Source organism: Panthera onca, chromosome D2, assembly GCF_046562875.1.
Source record: "Panthera onca isolate mPanOnc1 chromosome D2, mPanOnc1 haplotype 2, whole genome shotgun sequence".
NCBI classification, from domain to species: domain Eukaryota; kingdom Metazoa; phylum Chordata; class Mammalia; order Carnivora; family Felidae; genus Panthera; species Panthera onca.
This window is the reverse complement of record NC_138349.1, coordinates 25,570,802-25,592,045: the sequence shown is the minus strand read 5'-3', so window position 1 is coordinate 25,592,045 and position 21,244 is coordinate 25,570,802. Positions and strand designations below refer to the sequence as shown.

Below are 21,244 nucleotides of genomic sequence, written 5' to 3'. Positions count from 1 at the left end.
TGGGGAGAAAGAGAAGGAGACACAGAATCTGAAGCAGGCTCCAGGCTCTGAGCTGGAGCTCAACAGGGAGCTCAAACCCATGAACCATGAGATCATGACCTGAGCCAAAGTCAGTCAACTGATTGGGCCACCTAGGTGCCTCACTAGCAATTGTTTTTTTAAATGTAAATGGATTAAACTCAATAATTAAAAGTCAGAGATAGGCACAATGAATTTAAAAAAATGATCCAATGATATTCTATCCAGAAGAGATTCACTTCAGATTCAGTGACACAAATATCTTGAAAGTGAAATGATGTAAAGGTATCATCTGTGCAAACTGTAATCAAAAGATAGCTGGGGTGGCTATCCTAACATCAGACAAACACATTACTTGCTGATAACAGGCCAATCCTTCAAGAAGATACAGCAATTATAAACACATATGCTCGAAACACAGAGCCCCAAGATATATGAAACAAAAATCAATAGAATTGAAGGAGAAATAGTTCCATGATAGTAATAGGAGATTTCACCATCCTACTTTCAGTAATGGGTAGAACAAGTATACAGATGATCAATAAGGAAAGAGAGGATTTGAACAACACTATAAACTAATTAGACCTAAGAGACAAATACAGAACACACTACTCAATAACAGCAGAATACACATTCTTTGCAAGTGCAAATGGAACACTCTCAAATGTAGACCATATGTTAGGCCATAAAATGAATCCTAACACATTTTAAAAGATTGAAATCATACAAAACATCTGTTCTGACTACAAGGGAATTAAACTAGAAATCAATAACAGAAGGAAAACTGGAATGTTCACAAATATGGATTCACAAATATGGAATATTCACATATTTGTGAATATTAAATAACACATTATTAAATAATAGGTCAAAGAAGAAATCACAAGATATATTAGAAAATACTGTGAAATAGGGTGCCTGGGTGGCTCAGTTGGTTGAGTGTCTGACTCTTTATTTCAGCTCAGGTCATGATCCCAGGGTCATGGGACTGAGCCCCCCGTGTTGGGCTGCGTGCTGAGCATGGAGCCTGCTTAAGATTCTCTCTCTTCTTCTGCCCCTCTCTCCGACTCACACACTCACTTTCTCTCTCTCTTTCTAAAATAAACAAAAATAATTTTAAAAAATTAAAAAAAGAAAATATTGTGAAATAAACTAAAGTGAAAACACAACATACCAAAACGTATGAGATGCATCAAAAGCAGTGCTCAGAGGGAAATTTATAGCTGTAAGCACCTATGTTAAAAAAGGAGAATTATCAAAGAAAAAAATAGAATCATCTCAAATCAATAATCTAAGAAAAAGAACACCAAAATCAACTCAACCCCAGAAGAAAGAAGGAAATTGGAAGATTAGAACAGAAAGAAATGAAATATAAAATAGGAGAAAAGAAAGAATAAATGAAACCAAAATCTTCGAGATCAAAATTGATAAACCTTTAGTTAGAATAAGAAAAAAGATAAAAGACTCTATTTGCTAAAATCAGAAATGAAATCAAAGACATTACTACTAACCTTATAGAATATAGTAAGAGAATACTATGAACAATTGAATGCCAACAAATTAGATAAACCTAGATGAAATAGAAAAAAATTCTAGAAACACACAAACTACAAAAACTGACTCAAGAAGTAACAGAAAATCTGAATAAACCTATAGTAAGTAAAGACTGAATCAGAATAAAAGACCTCCCAACGAAATAAAAAGCCCAGGACCAGAAAGCTTCACTGGTGAATTCTACCAAATATTCAAAGAAGAATTAATACCAATCCTTCTCAAACTCTTTAAAAAAATAGAAAAGGAGAGAACATTTCCAAACTCATTTTACAAGATCAGCATTACCCTGATATCAAAGCCAGACAAGGACACCACAAGAAAAGAAAATTACAGGCCCATAAACTTTTTATTTTTTATGTTTATTTACTTATTTTGAGAGAGAAGGAGAACACAAGTAGGGGAGGGGAAGAGAGAGGGGGGAGAGAGAGAATCCCAAGCTGGCTCTGTACTGTCAGATGTGCAGATTGATCCCACAAACCAGGAGATCATGACCTGAGCTGAAAGCAAGAGCTGGACACTTAACTGGCTAAGCCACCCAAGCACCTCACAGAGAGCCATAGCCTTGATGAAAAGAGATACAGAAGTCCTCAACAAAATATTAGCGAACTGTATTATTCAACAGTGCGTTAAAAGGATCTTACACACATACACACACTCCTAGACATATGTTCAAACTACTGAAAATCAAGATAAAGAGAATATCTCAAGGGCAGACATATTACATTAAGAGGAGCAAAGATCTAAAAATATATAGTAGGCACCTTGTCAGAAACTGTGTAAGCCAGAAGAAAATGAACACCTTTAAAGAGAAAAGGAGAGGAAGAAGAGAGAGAAAAAACCTGCCAATCCAGTGAACCTAGCAAACTATCTTTCAACAATGAAGGTGAATCGAAGACAATTTCAGACAAAGAAAAACTTAGAGAATTTATTACAGGCAGATTTGCAATTCAATTCAGTTAAAAGTTCTTTAAGCAGAAGACATATGGTATAATGCAGAAACTTTAATCCATACAAAGAAAGATCTCTTGAAATAGTGAAAATAAAAGGAAATACGAAATGCTTTTTTCTTGTTTTTCATCACTCTAAAAGAAAATTATCTAAAGCAAAAATAGTAACAGTGTATTATCGGTTTAGGGTATTTGGAAAAGTAAAATGCATGGAAACATTAGCACACAATTCCCAAATAGCACAAATTCCCCAAATATTTGGAAATTAAATAGCATTTCTTTTTTTTTTTTTAATTTTTTTTTAACGTTTATTTATTTTTGAGACAGAGAGAGACAGAGCATGAACGGGGGAGGGTCAGAGAGAGCGGGAGACACAGAATCGAAGTGGCTCCAGGCTCTGAGCCATCAGCCCAGAGCCTGACGCGGGGCTCGAACTCACGGACCATGAGATCGTGACCTGAGCCGAAGTCGGCCGCTTAACCGACTGAGCCACCCAGGCGCCCCAAATAGCATTTCTAAGTAGCCCATGAGTCAAACATGGAAGTTAATGGGAAATTAGAAAATATTTTAAATGGAAAGAAAATGAAAACACAAAATATCAGAATTTGCAGAATGCAGCTAAAACAGTGCTTAGGGAGAAATTTATGACATTAAATGTTTATATTAGAAAATAAGCAAGGTCTAAAATCAATGATCTAATCTTATCTAAAATTATCATTACATGAGTAAATTGAGCTTAACAAAATGACAGCATATTAGAATGAGCATTTAACCTTGTAGTTTTAAACTTCTTATACTTTAGAATCATCCGGGAAGCTTTTAAAAAATACCCATGCTTAGGGGGTGGGCCTGGATGCATTTGTAAAGTTCTTTAGATGATTCTAATGTATAGCCAGAGTTTGGAATCACTGATTTAACAGAATGAAAATGACTTTTCATGGAAATGGGAGAATAATGAGAAAATTTTTGGTACAGCAGGCTAATATGTTGGCTTTCTTCTTAAAAAAATGATAATTACCCGAATCACACAATTCAAGTCTTCAATTATGCTCTTGTTGATGAGAATTGCATCAGGATACTCCAGCAATAACTGGAAATTTTCCAGCTCTACTTGTCCTTGTTTAAGGAGAATTTGGATTGTCAAATTCAACTGGAATCTCACCTTCTCTTCCTGTAATCTACATTGAAAAGACTTCAAAGTAAGCAGTTGAAATATACTTATATTTCAAATTTCATCTATTATCTGAGAATATAAAATTCAAACTTAGTTTTCAACTTAAATTTCAACCTTAAGCTAAAGAAAAACCTGCTGGAGATTAATGCAGAAAATCTTTCCCAATGATGAGCTTTCTTGGAGGTCTCTATGATGCCTCTTATTGATACGGAATTACACTTGGGCTGCTCAAAGAATGGCATGGACTTAAATACATTCATAAAGTTATACTTTATGATTAAGAAAAGATTAATATTATTTTGGAAGAAAATTGAGATGCTCCCAAATAACAAATCTATTAAAGTTCTGACTTTGTGTATTGACTTCTGATATTTTATTAACGATATTTAATCTGTATGCTACTTATATCTATTTCTGGCTAATTCACATTTCTCCTAATAGCCTGGATCTGAAAATGATGTATAATGATGAATTTGGGAACATCAAAGAAGAATTTATCAAAATGTTTGTAAATTCGGATAAAGTGAAGTAAGGACTTAAAACAGTATCCTAATCACTTAGCAAAATTGAACAAACTTTCCTAAAGAAAAATATATTAGCTGGTTAGTTGTTTACATGGAAATTTCTTGGATATCTGCCTAATTTTCAACATAGTTTGCTTGTGTGGCTTGAGCCCCAAAGTGCTTATTAGCAGAAACAAGTTCTTTGCATTTTTATGTGGAAGGAGCAGATTAAAAAATAATAAGATTTTCCCCAAACTTGCCTACTTCTAATAAGAGCAATGGAACGTGTAGGTAAATTCTATTCTGAAGTAAGGTCTTTTGTAACAAAATGCACTTTTTAAAGGAGAAGTTATAAAGCCCAGCAAGATAGACCAGTCTGTGCCAGTTGTAAACCAGTGAGTAGGCTTTCTTCCCCCATGATAACACAATCTAACTTAGCCTTAGCTTAGGTTTTGTGTAAATGAACATGAACGAAAGGTTCAAATTACACAATGCGTTCATGGAACACTTTTTCAATTTCCTGTTGTAACTTCTCATCCTCCTCAGTTCTCCTCCGGACGAAAGCGACCATTTCCATTAAGCCAGCTGCTTTCTGCTTTACCTGAAGGAACCAAACCACAAACATCTCAGTACATATGCAGCTCTAAGAATAAAAGCAAACAAATTTTAAAGAACTCTGGAAAACATACATGTTTTAACTTAGCTACAAAACCTTAATAAGCCCATTTTTCTAGGAGATTAACAAAAATTTAAATTCCCACCATTATGTAAGATACCTAAAACTTAACATGGTACATCCATGAATAATTTGAAAAGTATCCAATTTTGCCTCTCACTGAAAATCAAATACTCAAGCAACCACAACTTTCCTTATATCTTATTTTCAAATTCATTCTCGTCATCTCAGACAAAAATATAAAATCATAGATTCTTTAGCAAAAATATGCCAGTCTGATGCTTGTGGCACGGAATTTAGGTATTTTGAGGTGGGGGGGCAGAGGGTGGTTAAGAAACAATAAGAGGAAGAATTCTTCTCTCAAACATACCCTCAAATTGTTACCTTTGCCACATTAAAAAAATATTCTAGTAAAACTATAAAGTAGGTTCTAGTGAAATATAATTCTAATCTTTGCAAAATGGGATGAGGACAACTCAAGACCAGGGATAGAGAGGAGAAGGGAAGTTGTGTCCACAATGGTGCTCTTCAAGGGAAACACAATGTGAGCCACACATGTGAACCACATACTTAATTTTCAATTTTGTAGTAGCCACATTATAAGAAGTGAAATGAAACTGGTGAAATTAATTTTGCTAATTTTTTAATTTAAAACAATATATCCAAAACATTACCATTTCAACCTGTAATGAATATAAAACATATAGACATTTTCCATTCCTTTTTCATAAGACTGCTAAATCTCTGTATATTTTCTACTTACAGCATGTCTCAATTAGGACTGGCCACATTACTTCAAGTAAACAATAACCCCGTGTGGCTAGTGACCACCACTTTGGACAGTGTGGGCCTACAATACAGGCCTATACTTAGCCCTTAATACCACTAAGGTTAATATTTTATCTCATTATTATTACTAACATTACTAACTACTATCCTAGCAGGAAAACCTAAATAATTAGCATTTCTGGAAGCAAAGGTCACTATAAACTACATTTATTAGCACACTGAAATGAAGTGAAAATGGAATAAAATGTTATTATATACTTTCTGTTCATTTTCCACTTTCGCTCGTCTGGTTTGGCAGAAATGATCCCAGACCAAGGGGTCCAAGCCTTCTGGCATGTTACTAATATTGTCCAAGTCATCCATGGCTTTCATTAATTGGGCAAAGGCATCCTTATTCAGTTTCCCAGATTCTGGTCGCTCTCCAAAAGGCACAATACCGGCAGTATCTGAGTGTATTTTCTGTTTCTGAATCCTGGTATTACCAATAAAAACCCATCAACCTTTCACATTCTCACACAAAAGAAATCAATGTTAAATTATATACAACGCTTAGCATCAATATGACATTGCAAGACACTTTATTTTGACATTTGGAGGCTGGTGGACTATTCCACCAAATAGAAGGAGGCTGGTGGACTATTCCAAAGAGAAAAGCACCTACTTTGGTCTTCTTGCATACTCCCTGGACACCTAGACATGACCTTGGCTAGACTACTGATGTTCCTAATTATCGTCAGCATTGGCAGCTTTACCTGCCCTGAAGAAGTCTAGCCCAAGAGGAGTGTGGATATTCCCTAGTTATGTCCCACATATTCTCTAGCCTGGAATTTTTCAGATATAGACTCAACTGAAGAAGCACCTTTTAAAATCTACCTGAATAGATTAGTTTTGTTTCCCTGGGCTGTAGCTAGGAAGGAAAGAAGGATACAAAGATTTGTACCAGCCACTCACCATCAAGATGCTGTACAATATGCTGTGAAGTTACTATTGTTATCTTCTTTCTCTAGAATGAGGAAAGTCTGAGAGAAGCTGTTGGTCTAAGACCACAGGTCTGATAGATGGTAGAATTAGGATTTAAAGCTAATTCTGTCTGACACTAAAGCTTATGCTTTTTCCACTGCTGCCTCCCAATATGTAGGAAGTCTTCCTTCTTTTTTCACAAGACTTACTATGACTGACTCCTTTAAAAATAAGGAAACCAAGATACGAGGCATGTGCTAGGTTGAATTCCCCGGGGTTGTATGTAACCCGTCAAGGGTGAGAGAATGAGTCTGTACCTCAGACACAATGAGCCTATACCTCTGTAACAAATTCCATGGTTTCTAGCTTACATTTGAAAATTATGGAAATCTGTGGATTTCTATGGCTTACTATGGAAATTGTAAAAGTTTGGAAATCTGTGAAATGTAATTCTAATGCTCCTTTCGGTATAAAAAACAGATATTTTAGAACCCTTTATGATAATGGTTATTTTCAATCATATATACTGGCATTTTTCAAACTTTGTCTTAAACACAATTACATGAAATGCTCTGAGTGCCAAATAAGTTTGGACAACTCTGCTTATTCTATTTTTTATATTTGGAGATCCAAAGACCAAAAACAAGTTCTGAGAAGTTTTTCAGTAAAGAAAACTGTTTAACTTTTTTTCTTTTAACCCAGTGTTTCCCCCTAACTTATTTTGTCCTGGAAGCCTTTTACATGAATTCCAATTCATAGCACAAGGTCCTCATATTTGCTGGAACACATCTTGGGAAAAACTATAAATCTGTACGCCATCTATAACTTAAGAGGAACTTTAGTGCTACTTTCATAGAACTAAAATAGCACAATGCTCACCTAGACACTTTTTGAATAATGAAATCATTATTCTTCATTGCTTACCTTAAGATTTAAGAATAATCTTAAAAAACCCAGAGTTATGATAAAGACACGTGAACATTTTCACATAAAATATGTTATATTGAATATTTCCATCTAAGTGGGACTGAAAAAGCCAAAATATAATAATATTCCTTTTCACTTACAAACGCTTTTTTCTCAGAAACGTGATAGCAAAGGAGAAACAAACCTTGGTCGCCGTTTAAAAAGTTTGTAGAGTATATCCACCTGGTGACTGGGAATTTCAGAAAATTCTTTTTTAAAGCTGCGATCCAAAACCTAAGGACAGACATATCATTGCTGGGATTGCAACTCTCTTCAGAAGCCCTTTCTTTGTTGACAGCACTCTTCAAGATATAGGATTGTATCACTTTGGTTTAAAAAATCTATGAAAATTTGGTTAAAAAGTAGATTTGTTGAAGGGTGACCCCTCACTATGCAAGGATTTATCAAAGATTTATTTTGAATACGAAGTACTTCAGTGAATTATAAGTACTACTTCATATAAGGTTCTAGAAATCAGTCAGAACTACAATTTCACAACATAATATTTACAAGTAAACCATGCAAGGGATTCAATTCTATTCTTCTATCCTATCCTATCCTATCCTATCCTGTCCTATCCTATCCTATCCTATTCTATTCTGTATGTTTTTCTAGCCTGTTCTTTTCCATTACAAAACTAATGGTCAGGGGCACCTGGGTGGCTCAGTAGGTTAGGCATCTGACTTTTGATTTTGGCTCAGGTTATGAGCTCACAGTTCGTGGGTTCGAGCCCTGAGCTGGGTTCCACACTGGCAGTACGGAGCCTAGTTGGGATTCTCTCTCTCCCTCTCTCTCTCTCGGCCCTTCTCCCCCCTCTCAAAAATAAATGGCTAAACTTTAAACAAAACAAAACAAAACTACTGGTCATACATATGATCCAGTAATTCCACTACTGAGTATTTACCCAAAGAATACAAGAACACTGATTCAAAAAGATTATGCACTTCTGTGTTTACTGCAGCATTATTTACGATAGCCAAATTTTGGAAGCAACACAAGTGCCCATTGATAGATGGATGGATAAAGATGATGTATCATATACATACAACGGAATATTATTCAGCCATAAAAATGAATGAAATCTTGCCATTTGCAACAACATGGATGGACCTAGAAGATATAATGCTAAGTCAGTCAGTCAGAGAAAGACAAATATAATATTATTTCACTCATATGTGGAGTTTAAGAAACAAAACAAAAGAACAAAGAAAAAAAGAGATAAAAAACCATACACTTAAATATAGAAAACAAACTGATGGCTACCACAGGGTAGGTGAGTGGGGGCATGGGTGAAATAGGTGAGGGGGATTAAATGTTTATTTTGGGAGAGAGAGAGAGAGATTGCAAGTGGGGGAGAGGCAGAGAGAGAGGGAGACAGAGAATCTCAAACAGGCTCCGCACTGTCAGTGCAGAGCCCAGTGTGGGGTTTGAACTCATGAACCATGAGATCACCACCTGAGGTGAGATCATCACCTGAGCTGAAATCAAGAGTCGGACACTTAACCAACTGAGCCACCCAGGCACGCCAGTGTTGGGGATTAAGAGTACACTTATCATGAGTAATGTATAGAACTGAGTCATGTATAAAACTGTTGAATCATTATATTGTACATCTGAAATTAATACTGTGCATTAATCATACTTGAATTAAAATAAATTTTTTAAAACTACTGGTTATAGCTTACTAAATTGATTTCATGACCAACTGATGGCGACTGCAACTTAAAGTTTGAGAAGCCCTTAAGTCTAGATGATCTCTCTTTTTTGTACAAGAGAATGTTTAAACCAGAGATGTTTACAAAAATTTATTTTATACACTTATTATCAGAAATATACAATGGCACAGAATGAAGTTCACTGATAACTGAAAATTATAATAGGAGAAAAATCTATGAGGAAGTTAAATTACATTCCTTTTAATCTTCCCCAAATCTAGGCAGCAACTCTATTGCATTGGTGAACGGGTAAGACAACGGCTCTCACTTTGTCTTCTGCCAATAAGTTGTCATAGTGTTCCCTGTACGTATCAAGGTCTTCTTTGGCTTTCTGGATGGCCTCTGAAGTCTGGTTCTGTAATGACACCAAGAATAGGCAATTGGAACTAAGTTTTTCAGGATAAACAAAAATATTGGGGATATTAAAAATAACAACAAATTTCCTAGTATAAGATAAATGTGTCAGTGGAATATCCATTACAGATAAGATTTGTAGAAGAAAGTAAATCAATTGGAGATTTTGCAAGAACAAACATCTAATCACCTGTTTCTAAGTATAGCCGGGCCTGCATGTGAGTGTGTTAAGTGACTAAAGGAAGTATGGATGATGGAATTGTACAGTCTTGGGATTCACATGGAGCTGGCTTCTGAGAGACTGAATGTATAAACAGACAATGGCCAGACTATATATACAAATAGGACTCTGACCCACAACCCCTGTAGCCACTAGCCAGGAAGCTAAACCATATCCTCAGCAGCGAGCAACCCCAAATTGCCAGGACTTGGTCAGTAACTTTCAGCTTTCCTAATTTTTGCCGCCATTTCCACTTTAGGACCAAACAGACAAAGCCAAATATGCTCCCCAAATTAATCACACAGGTTGTCTGCCTTCTAATTACCTTGCCCCTGGCTTCCCCATGCCAACAACTTCTAATCAGGGTGCATCTGAAGCCCTCTCTTCTTTATTATAAAGCTTTCCCACCCCCTGCCTGCCTTTGAGTGTCTGCCAAACACAAGTGATGGTGGCTGAACCCTTACTATACCAAGCTCTGAATAAATAGTCTGCTTATTGTCATCTAGATGGTCTTAATTTATTTCCACAGTTCCAATTCCTGCTGTTTTACATTCTAATGGGTGACTTAGGCATGTTACCAACTCTTCTCAACTAGGAAAGAAATCCAGGACCCTGCAGGGTTGTTATGAGGATGGTTGCATTTAGAAGGTGCTTTACATAGGCTATTTAATAGACTGCTAGCAAAAACTAAGTTCATATGTCATATATGATACTCTAAATCATTCATACATAAATGTTCTTTATTAATACTACCAATAAAAGCTGACACCTTTTGAAAATTATTATGTGATAAGCATTTTGCATTCATTGTCTCTTTAATAAGACTTATCTATTCAACCCCTATTTATTAGGGTTTTTCAGAATATGACAGCTTTTCATTCTATAAGCTAACCTGTTACTCACATGCTTAGTAAAACGTAGGGTTCCAAATGATCCAGAGAAGACAATACTCCCAGAGTAGAGCTTGCAAATAGCTTAAAAGATTCTATGTCTTGTCCAAGGTCCCACAGCCAGTCAGTAGTTAGAAGCGAGTCCTTCCAACCATGAAGCTATATTGTCTCATTTTATAAATCATATATCATATCAAAGTTACACAGTTCTTTTGACTAAATGGTTACAGACACGGAATCACATAACTTCATGAACAGACTACAGCAGGTGCTTTCATCTGACCCTGGAGCAAAGTCCCTGGCAGGGAGCCAAGGAACACACACAGCTAAGAGGGATGTGCAAGAAGGGAAGGGCCTAGGTGTGTCAGCTCTGGTTATACTCAAGATATCAGATACTGTCCTTACTTTCTCCGCCTGCTTCTTTATAAGGTAGTTGTTTAGGAATGCTTCTCTGGAGCTTATTTCTTCATCCAACAGCAAAGAAAAAACGAGGTTATTTATTTTCAGTTCCTCCTGTGGAAATATTTCAAAAGGTGAGGAAGATGATCACTACTTCTATTTGAGAAATGATTTTCTACTGAGGGCCACAGACTTGGCACTCATCAAGCAGATTCATGACATACAAATAAGAGAAATTCTTTTCAGGAAAAAGGGAATATAGACAGTTGCACTAACTACTCAGTTATTTTACCTTTTCCATCTTTTCATTGTAAGGTGAAATATATATACAGAAAAAATACACACAACAGCATATAGCTTGAGTTATAAAGGTAAAACACCCTTGCAATCACCACACAGTTCAAGAAATACAGCTTTCCCCTTCCATGTGTCCCCTTCACAGTCTCAACCCCAGTAATAACCACCTTCCTGACATTCATAATAATCACTCTCTTGTGTTTCTTTATGCTTTTATTACCCAAGTATGTCTCTAGGCACTAGAGCATAACTTGTCCATTTAAAAATTGCCACCTGAAAAAAAATTTCTTATAATCCACAGATTCCTTTCCTCTCCTCTCCTCTCCTCTCCTCTCCTCTCCTCTCCTCTCCTCTCCTCTCCTCTCCTCTCCTCATATTTACTTGTAGTTTTACCTAATCTGTGTTTTGCTAACTGCATACTTCCAGTGAGTTCATCAGTATCCTTCATCTCATGTACTGCCTGAAAACTGGCAGCTGATCAGAGGCCTGATCGGACCCATGTGTGATCCTTTTGGCAATACCGTAGGTGATACTATGTCCTTTGATCAGGAGACACATACTATTGTCTGCTTTTTTGTGATGTTAGTAAGTGTAGACACTGCATGCCCAGGCCCATTAATCCATGGAGAGTTGTAGGATGGTGATATTCTATTTCTGTAGTTCCTTTTTTTTTCCACTTTATTCATTAAAACTCCTTTGTAAATACACAGATGCTCCTCCTTCTCTGCAATGTAGTTACCTAGTGGTACAATTCATACAGGAAGGCAGAATCAATTCTCGACACTCTCTCTGTCAGTTTTCAAATAATGAATTGGTTGTTATCGTCTGAAGGTGAACGATAGGCATTTTTCTTTTTAAAATACCGCAAATTCACAAATTTAAACAACTTTGGTGGGTTTTAGGTAATTGCAATGATTATCATTGTTGAATCTTAAATTATTCCCTTTACGGGAGCTTTTAAAATTGGCTCCTGAGTCCTTTGGATATTATCTGGTAGTCTTTGATAGTTTCCTCATTATTTTGTATGAAAAGATGTTCTAAGCACATCTTTTTAAAATAATAGCTTTATTAGTATATATTTCATACAATTCACTCATTTCATATAAGTCACTTTTCACCCATGTTGTAGCACATGTTAGTACTTGTCATTGCCAAATAATATTCCATTATATGGATAAACCATATTTTATTTATCTATATGTAGTCATTGGACATTTGGATTGTTTCTACTTTCTGGCCATATGACTAACGCTGTTCTTATGCCTAGTTCTGGGGCATTCATTACCAATCTCCCCCGACCCAACTACCATATACACACTCCCTCCCTGTGGGGCCAGTGGTTATGTTATCTGTCTGTGGCCATGACTCCCCAGGAGCAGCCCCTCTCTCAAGGCTACAGCTCTTGCTGGTAGTGGTAGTAGCTCCCTTCCCTTGCCTCTTTAGATTTAGAAATGTTAGGGGCTTCCCACTGTTTCTGGTCTCTTGGCCATTCCTTGCTGTTTCCCTTAACCCTGCCCATACCTCAGTGAAGAGTCCCTGCATTAAACCCTCTTCAATGTAACTCTTTCAGTGTACCATTCCTATTGGGACCCCGAGGATAGAGACATCCTCCTAGAGGTTCCCTTACCTTCTTTCATCTTTTTTGGTTGACCTCTCTTGCCTTTAGAGACACATATAAATTTTCAAGATCTTGTGTTTCTCAAAATATCATTATTCTCCTCTTACACTCAAATGATAGTTTGGGCAGTACAGAATCCAATGCTAGGAATAATTTTCCCTTAGAATTGAAAGGCTTCACCCCTTGGTCTTCTTGTTTCTAGTTACTGCACACTTCATTTATATTCTTACTGTTGAATCAAATTAAGCCAGATTTCTCATTGGCTCTTTGGGGCAGATGGATTATTCATTCATTTAACACATAGTATGAGCCCAGCCCTTTGCTAGTTGCTGGAGATACAGGGGCGAACAAGACAGAGTTCATGGAACTTATAGTTTTGGGAGCATTAAAAAGTAATCTCATATAAATTAAAATTCAGTTGCGATAAGTAATAGAAAGTAAAAGGTCAGAGCATATACTAGGAAGCTCTAACCTAGTCTGAGGAACTGGCTTGTAAGTTGGGACCTGAAGGATGAGTAGATACAGGTCAGGAGGCAGAGCCAGGAGGAATGGGCACACTGCTGTGCTCAAGGCACCAAAGGGAGTGTGGCCAGTGAAGACGGGAGGGGCAGAGGTGAGGCTGGAGCAGGAGCCAGGCCCACATGAGCAGGAAGGTTGTTGGTCTTTTTCCTAAGAACAAAGAGAGGCCCTGGAGGCTCCTTAAAATAAAAGTCATGGGGCATCTGGGTGGCTCAGTTGGTTAAGTGTCTGACTTCGGCTCAAGTCATGACCTCATGGTTAGTGAGTTCGAGCCCTGTGTCTAGCTCTGCACTGACAGTTCAGAGCCTGCTTTGGACTCTTTGTCTCCCCTTCTCTCTCTGCCCCTCCCCTGCTCACACTCTCTCTCATTCTCAAAAATAAATAAATAAACATTAAAAGAAAAAGTCATGTAAGTAAAAGCTTTTATTTACCTGGTTGACAACCATCTCTGCCTTTACTCTCCTTTCAAAGAGTCTTTTCAAATGTTCATCAAAATTCTGTGTGCTTTCTTGAATGGAATTTTGAAGTTTCTTCATTTCTGCTTCTAATGACTGAAAGGAAATCAATAGCAAAGTTAATGTTTAGGAACATTAAATGCTGCAAGGAAGTGGTGTTCACATTTTGCTGCAAGGGTAGGGGAAGGACAGGCCTTCTGAAGTGCTCTGGGCCTTCCACTCTCTTCAACGAGAGATGTTCCATTTGGATCTGTTTAATATACTGTGAGTCTGAGATTTTTGCTTTAAAAAGATTATGCTGGAAAAAAAAAGACATAACTGATCATGGCTAATGATGCAGGCAGAATAAGGCCTAGTAAAACAAATTACAACAAATCTTTCTGGAAAATTCTTACTCTCTATATATAAGACAAATTTCCAGGCACACAATCTGACCCTAAAAAATCTTGATTTTTTTTTTAAAGCCATGATATATCTTCACATAATTTTTTAGATTTTAAGGAAATAAGGAGTGAGTGTATAGAGAAAGAGGTAGAGGCAGAGATAGACTTAGATCTAAGCAAGAGCAGGTGAGTAGGAAACTATAAATTTATATATATATTTTTTCATGGAAAATACCACATTGGTGAATTTGTTTACTTTTTAAAATATAATTCATTGTAAAGCTAGCTAACATACAGTGTATCCACTGTTTTGGGAGTAGTTCCCTGTGATTCATCGCTTATATACAACACCCAGTGCTCATCCCAGCAAGCGCCCTCCTCAATATTTTTAAAGTTTATTTATTTATTTTGAGAGAGAGAGAGAAAGAGGGAGAGAGAGCGAGCGAGCATGTGCAAGAGGGACCGAACAGAGGAGGGGCAGAGAGAGAGGGGGAGAGAGAAAATCCCAAGCAGACTCCATGCTGTCACCACAGAGCGTGACGCAGGGCTCAAGTCTCACGAACCGTGAGATCATGATATGAGCCAAAATCAAGAGTCAGACGCTTAACTGACTGTCAGGCGCTCCTAAACTTATATTTTTAAAGAAAACAATACCTGTAGTTCAATCCTAGACATACCATTACAAATAATTTTTATCTTTAAACGTTTTTGTAACTTAAAATTTTTGATATGACTTTAAATTTACAGAAAAGTTGTAAGAATAGTACAAAGAATCCCCACATACTTTTTACCAAATTAATCAAATGCTAAATTTAACGCATTTGTTTTATCACTTGCTCAATCCCTTCTCTCTCTCTCTCTCTCTCTCTCTCTCTCTTTTTCTCAACCATTTGAGAATAAGCTACAGACGCTCAAATACAGCTGAGTCATTTTGTAGACTGTCACTCAGTTTAGGTCTGTCTGATGTTTTCTCATGCATAGACCAGGTTATACATTTCTAGCAGGAACACTACATAAATCATGTTGTATCCTTCTCAGGGCACCACATGAGGAGACATGATGTTGGTTTTTTTCATTACTGGTGATGTTAACTGGTCAAGCATTGTCTGCCAGTGTCTCTATCATACAGTTGCTATTTTTCCATTTGTAATCAATTTGTGGGAAGATACTTAGGAACCATGTAAAAATCTTGTTCCTCATCAAACTTTTATCCACCAGTTTTAGCATCCACTGATAATTCTTCCTTGAATAAATCATTACTATGGTGGTAACAATACATTATTTTAAGTTTACCTTAAAAAGCTAAGTTCTATCTATGCTGGTTTAATGAAGTGAGAGACAAATTCTGGGAAGGTGATGGAGAGAGTTTAGCTAGATGTATAGAGGCCCTTGACACAAGGAGAAACACCACCCAAATTAAGCTAATGAAGCAATGAGGAAATATTAAAATAAAACAAATACAGAAAAAGCACACTTCAGGGCCAGTTTATTTATCATAATTTATGACACTATTTCATAGGAATGGAAACATCCCACCGGCTATGGGCCCAGTAGCTGTGTATCCAGGCCCTGTGTCCCTGGACAATGGTAGCACCATCACATGGCCAACGATCCCAGCCCACCCCTCTCTCCGGACAGAAAGGAACTTTTTCTAATGTCAGAACAGCCTTTTGCTCTGTGTTTCAAACACCCCACATTCTTTTCACTGCAGGCTCTTCTCATGTGCTTTTCCATCTGCCTGATCTCCATTCCCTGCTCTTCAACCTGTCATTTTTTCTCATTCTTCTAACGTGAGCACCAAAGTCACTTTCTCAAGTAAGCCTACCTTGGGTCCCGTCTTAGGCACTATCTTGAGCCTGAGAAGCAAAGCCTGGAACGGGATTCCAGTGTATGTGATTTTGGGAGGGAGTGCTTTTTCAGAGACATCTGTAAAGGGGGGGAAGGGAAGCAGCCAAGGAAGGGGCAGAGGCTGAGCAACGGTGTGCCCTTAGGTAGCCCAGCCTTTGCCTGATTCCCAGGGGATAAGGGTAATAGAGAGGCTCCACTGAGCTGTCCCAGTTTGGGTCAAGGGGGCTGGACTTTTGCATCCCCATGTCATCAGTCAGTCACAGGCTGTTCTGGATAACCTTGTGTGGTACAACAAGGATGCCCCCTTGATGAGCCAAGGGCAAGGTGCCAGAGGTCTCAGGTCTGAGTCTTTATCTGTAGCATGCATAACGGTAAGGGGATGGGCATGCCAGCCTGTAAAGGGGGCCTGGTGAACAGCAGTGGCTCCAATCTCAGTCAGTGCCTCTGTGTTTACTGTCACAGATGGCACCTGGCCTTGTCCGTGCTGATTTATTGCATTGTAGTTGAATGACTATTTTGTGAATGTCCAGTTAATATGTAACTCCCTACCCCCCAAGACAGTGAGCACTGTGAGGGGGCAAGGGCTGTGTCTGTCTAGTCAGCAAGCGTCCTCCAGGATCTGGCACAGCCCCCAGCCCACAGTGGGAATCAAAGGAGTATTTGTTAAAGAATTGGGTGTCACTTTTCCTCAAACATCCCTGGGAAAATCTAATTGTAACTAAAAATGTCTGCATCAGGTGCTGAGAAATGAGAAGCAGGGAGATGGGAGATGGGATACTAAAGAGGAGGGTATGGATGAACACTGCAGAACCCATGAGAACAAGAATTTCTCCCAGCCCTGGACAAACACATGGCTTGCCATTTAAGAAAGTATTGTTGTAGTTGGCCAGACTACAGGCTCTTGAGGATGAAGGTGGTAAATCCCCAGGCCCTTGGTCTGTGCCTGGTACATAATAAGTGTCAATAAATTTATTGACTCATTCAAGAAATATTTATTGAGTGCCAATGGATCAAGCATAGTTCTCAAAACTTGAAATATAGTAAAGAGCAAAACAAACCAGTTCTCTTCCCTCACATTACATTCTAGTGGAGGAGGCAGCTAATATATACACGAGTGCAGGGGAAGCAGGCCAGGTGGGGATGAGCACTCTGGAGAACACCAGAGCAGGGTGTGGGGGACAGAGTGGGACTAGTGAGGAGAGAGTTTGCCATGTTATTTAGGGAGATGAGCTGACGACCGAGTAGAGATCCAAAAGAGGTGAGACAGCGTGTGGCCAAATGGGACGAGAACACCCCAGGCAATGGCCACAGCATGTCAAGTGTCCATGGCAAGAATGAGCTGTGAGTGTGGGAGTCAAGAGTTCACTGGGGATCCATGGAGGTCCTCGAAGCCAGTGCAGTAGACACACTTAAGGATGGGGAAAGTGGTGGGAGAGAATGGGAAGGGTACAGATCAGGGGAGGGGAAGAGCAGGGAAACAGATGCCATAAATCAGGTAAGAAATGACACTATTTGGATTAGGGTGGCAGCTGTCAAGGTGCCCAAAGAGGAGCCCCTGGCAAATCATAAAGAAGGGACTTGAGGTGCAATGTCAGGCAGTGCTGCTTCTGGGGAGAATGAGGCAGAGTGCAAGACGGAGGTGCCTCCAGGAGACTTGGGGTAAAGGGAAAGAAGGAAGGAAGAAGTGAACATTAAGGGTTCTGCAGAAACAAAGAAAATCATGAAATCAGAAGACACACTGGCCTCTTCCCCCTGAAATAAGAATAGTCCTACATGAAGAACTTTATATCAAATTGATAATGTCGTCCACACAGAAGGGAAAAAGAAGATTCATCCAAACAAATTCTGAACATAATATGCAGGTGGCCCACCCTCAGTGGATATATCCTAAGAACAAAAGGAGGTGCAAGGAAATCTTAAAACCTACCAAGTAGTTTTGCTTTTCGTAGAGGCATTTTAGGCATATTGTAGGACTGAGCAAATGAATAAATACATTTACAGTTGGGGAACTAGAGTTTGCGCCAAGAAAGGAGATTTAAATACTATGTTGGAATTGGAGGTAATAGTATGAAGCTTTCATATCATTTTATGTATAGTATGATGTTTTGATACCATATATATATAATTCAGGAGAAAAATATAAAACACAAATGTGGCAATATTAAAAACTGGAGGGTATAGGTATATGGTATATAGACAGTACTACTCATGTAACATTTCTGTACATTTGAATAATTCTAAAATAAAAATTGGCAAATTTAATCTGGTGTTAGGAAAATTGGTGGAGGTATAAAATGAAATAAGATTTGCCATGAATTGATAATTGTTGAAGCTGGATTGGGGGGGGGTCATTCTACTATTCTCTCTACTCTTTTATATATTTGATATTTTCCAGAATACAAAGGCTTTTCGAAAAGATCGGGAGAAACTGGAGACAATGAACACAGATTTTTCTAGGTTTTTTTTTTTGAGGAGACGCTGGGCAGTGGATTGAAAGGAAAGTGGGGTCCAGAGAGTTATTTTTTCCTTTTAGCTTATTTTGAAGTACATTCAGACTAACTCAAAAGTCACAAGGATCATAGAAAGAATTCCAGAATCCTCTGCAAAGGAGTTTTTTTTTTCTTTTTCTCTTCTAAAAGATGAGAGATGTATCCAATGTATAATATTACAACATGTGTCTATGCTGAAGGGAAAAATTGATGCAGGAAAAAGGGGAAAACTGCAGGAGTAACAAAGTTGAATCGTAAGGTGGTGGGGGTTTGGGTGCACAAGTGAAGGACCAGCTCGGGCGGATGCAAGGCCATTTCATCCCTAAGAGACAGAAAGGCAGGAAGAGTCTATGGATTCTAGCATGGGCAGAAGATAGATGTGGAGGTGGAAGAGTAAGGGAAATCTCTTCTAGTTGTTTCTCTCCTCCCAGTGAAATAGAAAATAGGGTAAGAGTGCGTTGAAGAGGTCAGGTGTTGGAAGTTTGAAGACGGGGAGAACATGTGACACAGTCCTCTAGGATCTTGCTACTTAAAGCACAGTCCTCCGACCAGCAGCAGCTGTACCACCAGGTCGCTTGTTAGAAATCTCAGGATCCTACAGATGTGTGGTTTCGAAGGGGTACATGCACCCCAATGTTTATAGCAGCGCTATCGATAGTAGCCAAAGTATGGAAAGAGCCCAAATGTCCATCCATGGATGAATGGATACAGAAGATGTGGTACATACATATACAATGGAGTACTACTCAGCAATCAAAAAGAATGAAATCTTGCCATTTGCAACTACGTGAATGGAACTAGAGGGTATTATGCTAAGAGAAATGAGTCCGAGAAAGACAAATATCATATGACTTCACTCATACGAGGACTTTAAGATACAAAACAGATGAACATAAGGGAAGGGAAGCAAAAATAATATAAAAACAGGAAGGGGGACAAAACATAAAAGACTCTTAAATATAGAGAACAAAAAGAGGGTTGCTGGAGGGGTTGGGGAGGGGGGATGGACTAAATGGGTAAGAGGCTCAAGGAATCTACTCCTGAAACCATTGTTGCTCCATGTACTAACTTGGATATAAATTATAAAAAATAAATTATAGAAAGAAAAAAAAGAAATCTCAGGATCCTTCCATTTCCTCAGAATGACAGAACTGAATCTGCGTTTTTGACAACATCCCCCAGGTGATGTGGACTAAGCTAGGGGAAAAAGAGAACAGTGTCGCTGAACAGCTCTAAGGTCCCAATAATGATTAAGGTCATTAGAGGGAAATGAGTCAGCAGGTGTAGGCACAGAGAAGGCCAAGTACTGGCTTTAGTCAAGGCTGGCTTTTACCCATTGAGTGTGACCAAGGAACAGGGAAGTGGGGACACAGGCAGCAGACTAATTTCACAATACGAGACCATGCAATAAATGCCACCACCTTAGGCATCTAGAGTCCCCAATGCCTTCACATTTTTACTGCATTCAAGACTGCTCATTTTGGCTTTTTGGTAAGTCCTACCTTGGGATGAAATGTTAGGGCACTGTTAGAGGGCTGCCGTGAATAAAAGCGGGAACAGGTTAACAATAGGTTTAAAGAAGTTGCTCATGAGATACAGCCACTATAAAGCTGACAAACTGTCCTGCCTGAAATGATGGCATGGTTTTACTTTCTTCACAGAGGAATAAATTTTTTTTATTTGGTTGTATACCATCAGCTTTTATATCCCTATTATAATTGTAAGCAATTTTAATGTTGGAATGTTTCTTGGTGATGCAAAGAGATAAAAATAGAACTGCACTGCAGGTATCTCAAATTACAACTGTAAACTACGTGCTGTGTTGATTATGTCATTCTTTTGTCAAGTCCTTTCCTTGAGATTGAGAGCAAATCAAGCAAGAGTATTACTAAACTGAAACAGATGTAGAAGATAGAGAGCAGTACCTACAATATACTATAATACATGTTCACTAAACATTTTAAGAATTAATGGAGGACCAAATGAATTGTAACTATGTGGGAAATATTGAAATCAATAAGAACTTAAAAAAAACACAATCATTGCAATATGTTCTTTCTGTTTGAAATTGTGTTAACTCTAAGTTTATCTCTACCCACTTCCCCTAAGTCTCTTGAGAATTTAAGCTGAAACACTATCCTGGAGCTACTCAAGATACTGAGGGAATAAAGAACACTCAATTTTAAAACATACTGAAATGAAACTTGGGTGGGGTACATTAATTCCTTGCTCTTCTGACCTTTCTATATTTCTCTCTTTCTTCATTTAACTCTTTAACTTTCTTCTCATATTCTTTAAATTGTTTCCTCTCTTCTTCAGACCATACAGCATCAGGTTTTGCCATGAAAGCAGGTTGAGGAATCACCTGAAGATATAAAGGAAAGCATATACTGTGCCTCAAACATAAATATAGCAGTACAGTGAAGGTTCAGGGTTATCATTACAGTTTAATTTTTTTTTAATGTTTATT

General features: G+C 38.1%; 1 protein-coding gene across 2 annotated transcripts in view; it reads right to left on the bottom strand.

Annotated features, from left to right (window-relative positions):
• CFAP43 (cilia and flagella associated protein 43) overlaps positions 1-21,244 on the bottom strand; it is a 128,588-nt gene that overhangs the window by 6,829 nt on the left and 100,515 nt on the right. For both annotated transcript variants that reach the window (XM_060641555.3, XM_060641552.3), the window contains exons 27-34: positions 21,014-21,139; positions 14,031-14,150; positions 11,172-11,279; positions 9,571-9,657; positions 7,733-7,821; positions 5,920-6,133; positions 4,685-4,797; positions 3,538-3,697 (exon numbers count right to left, since the gene is read on the bottom strand). In XM_060641555.3, the coding sequence (XP_060497538.3) occupies positions 3,538-3,697; positions 4,685-4,797; positions 5,920-6,133; positions 7,733-7,821; positions 9,571-9,657; positions 11,172-11,279; positions 14,031-14,150; positions 21,014-21,139 (1,017 nt within the window). The remainder of the gene's footprint in view (positions 1-3,537; positions 3,698-4,684; positions 4,798-5,919; positions 6,134-7,732; positions 7,822-9,570; positions 9,658-11,171; positions 11,280-14,030; positions 14,151-21,013; positions 21,140-21,244) is intronic.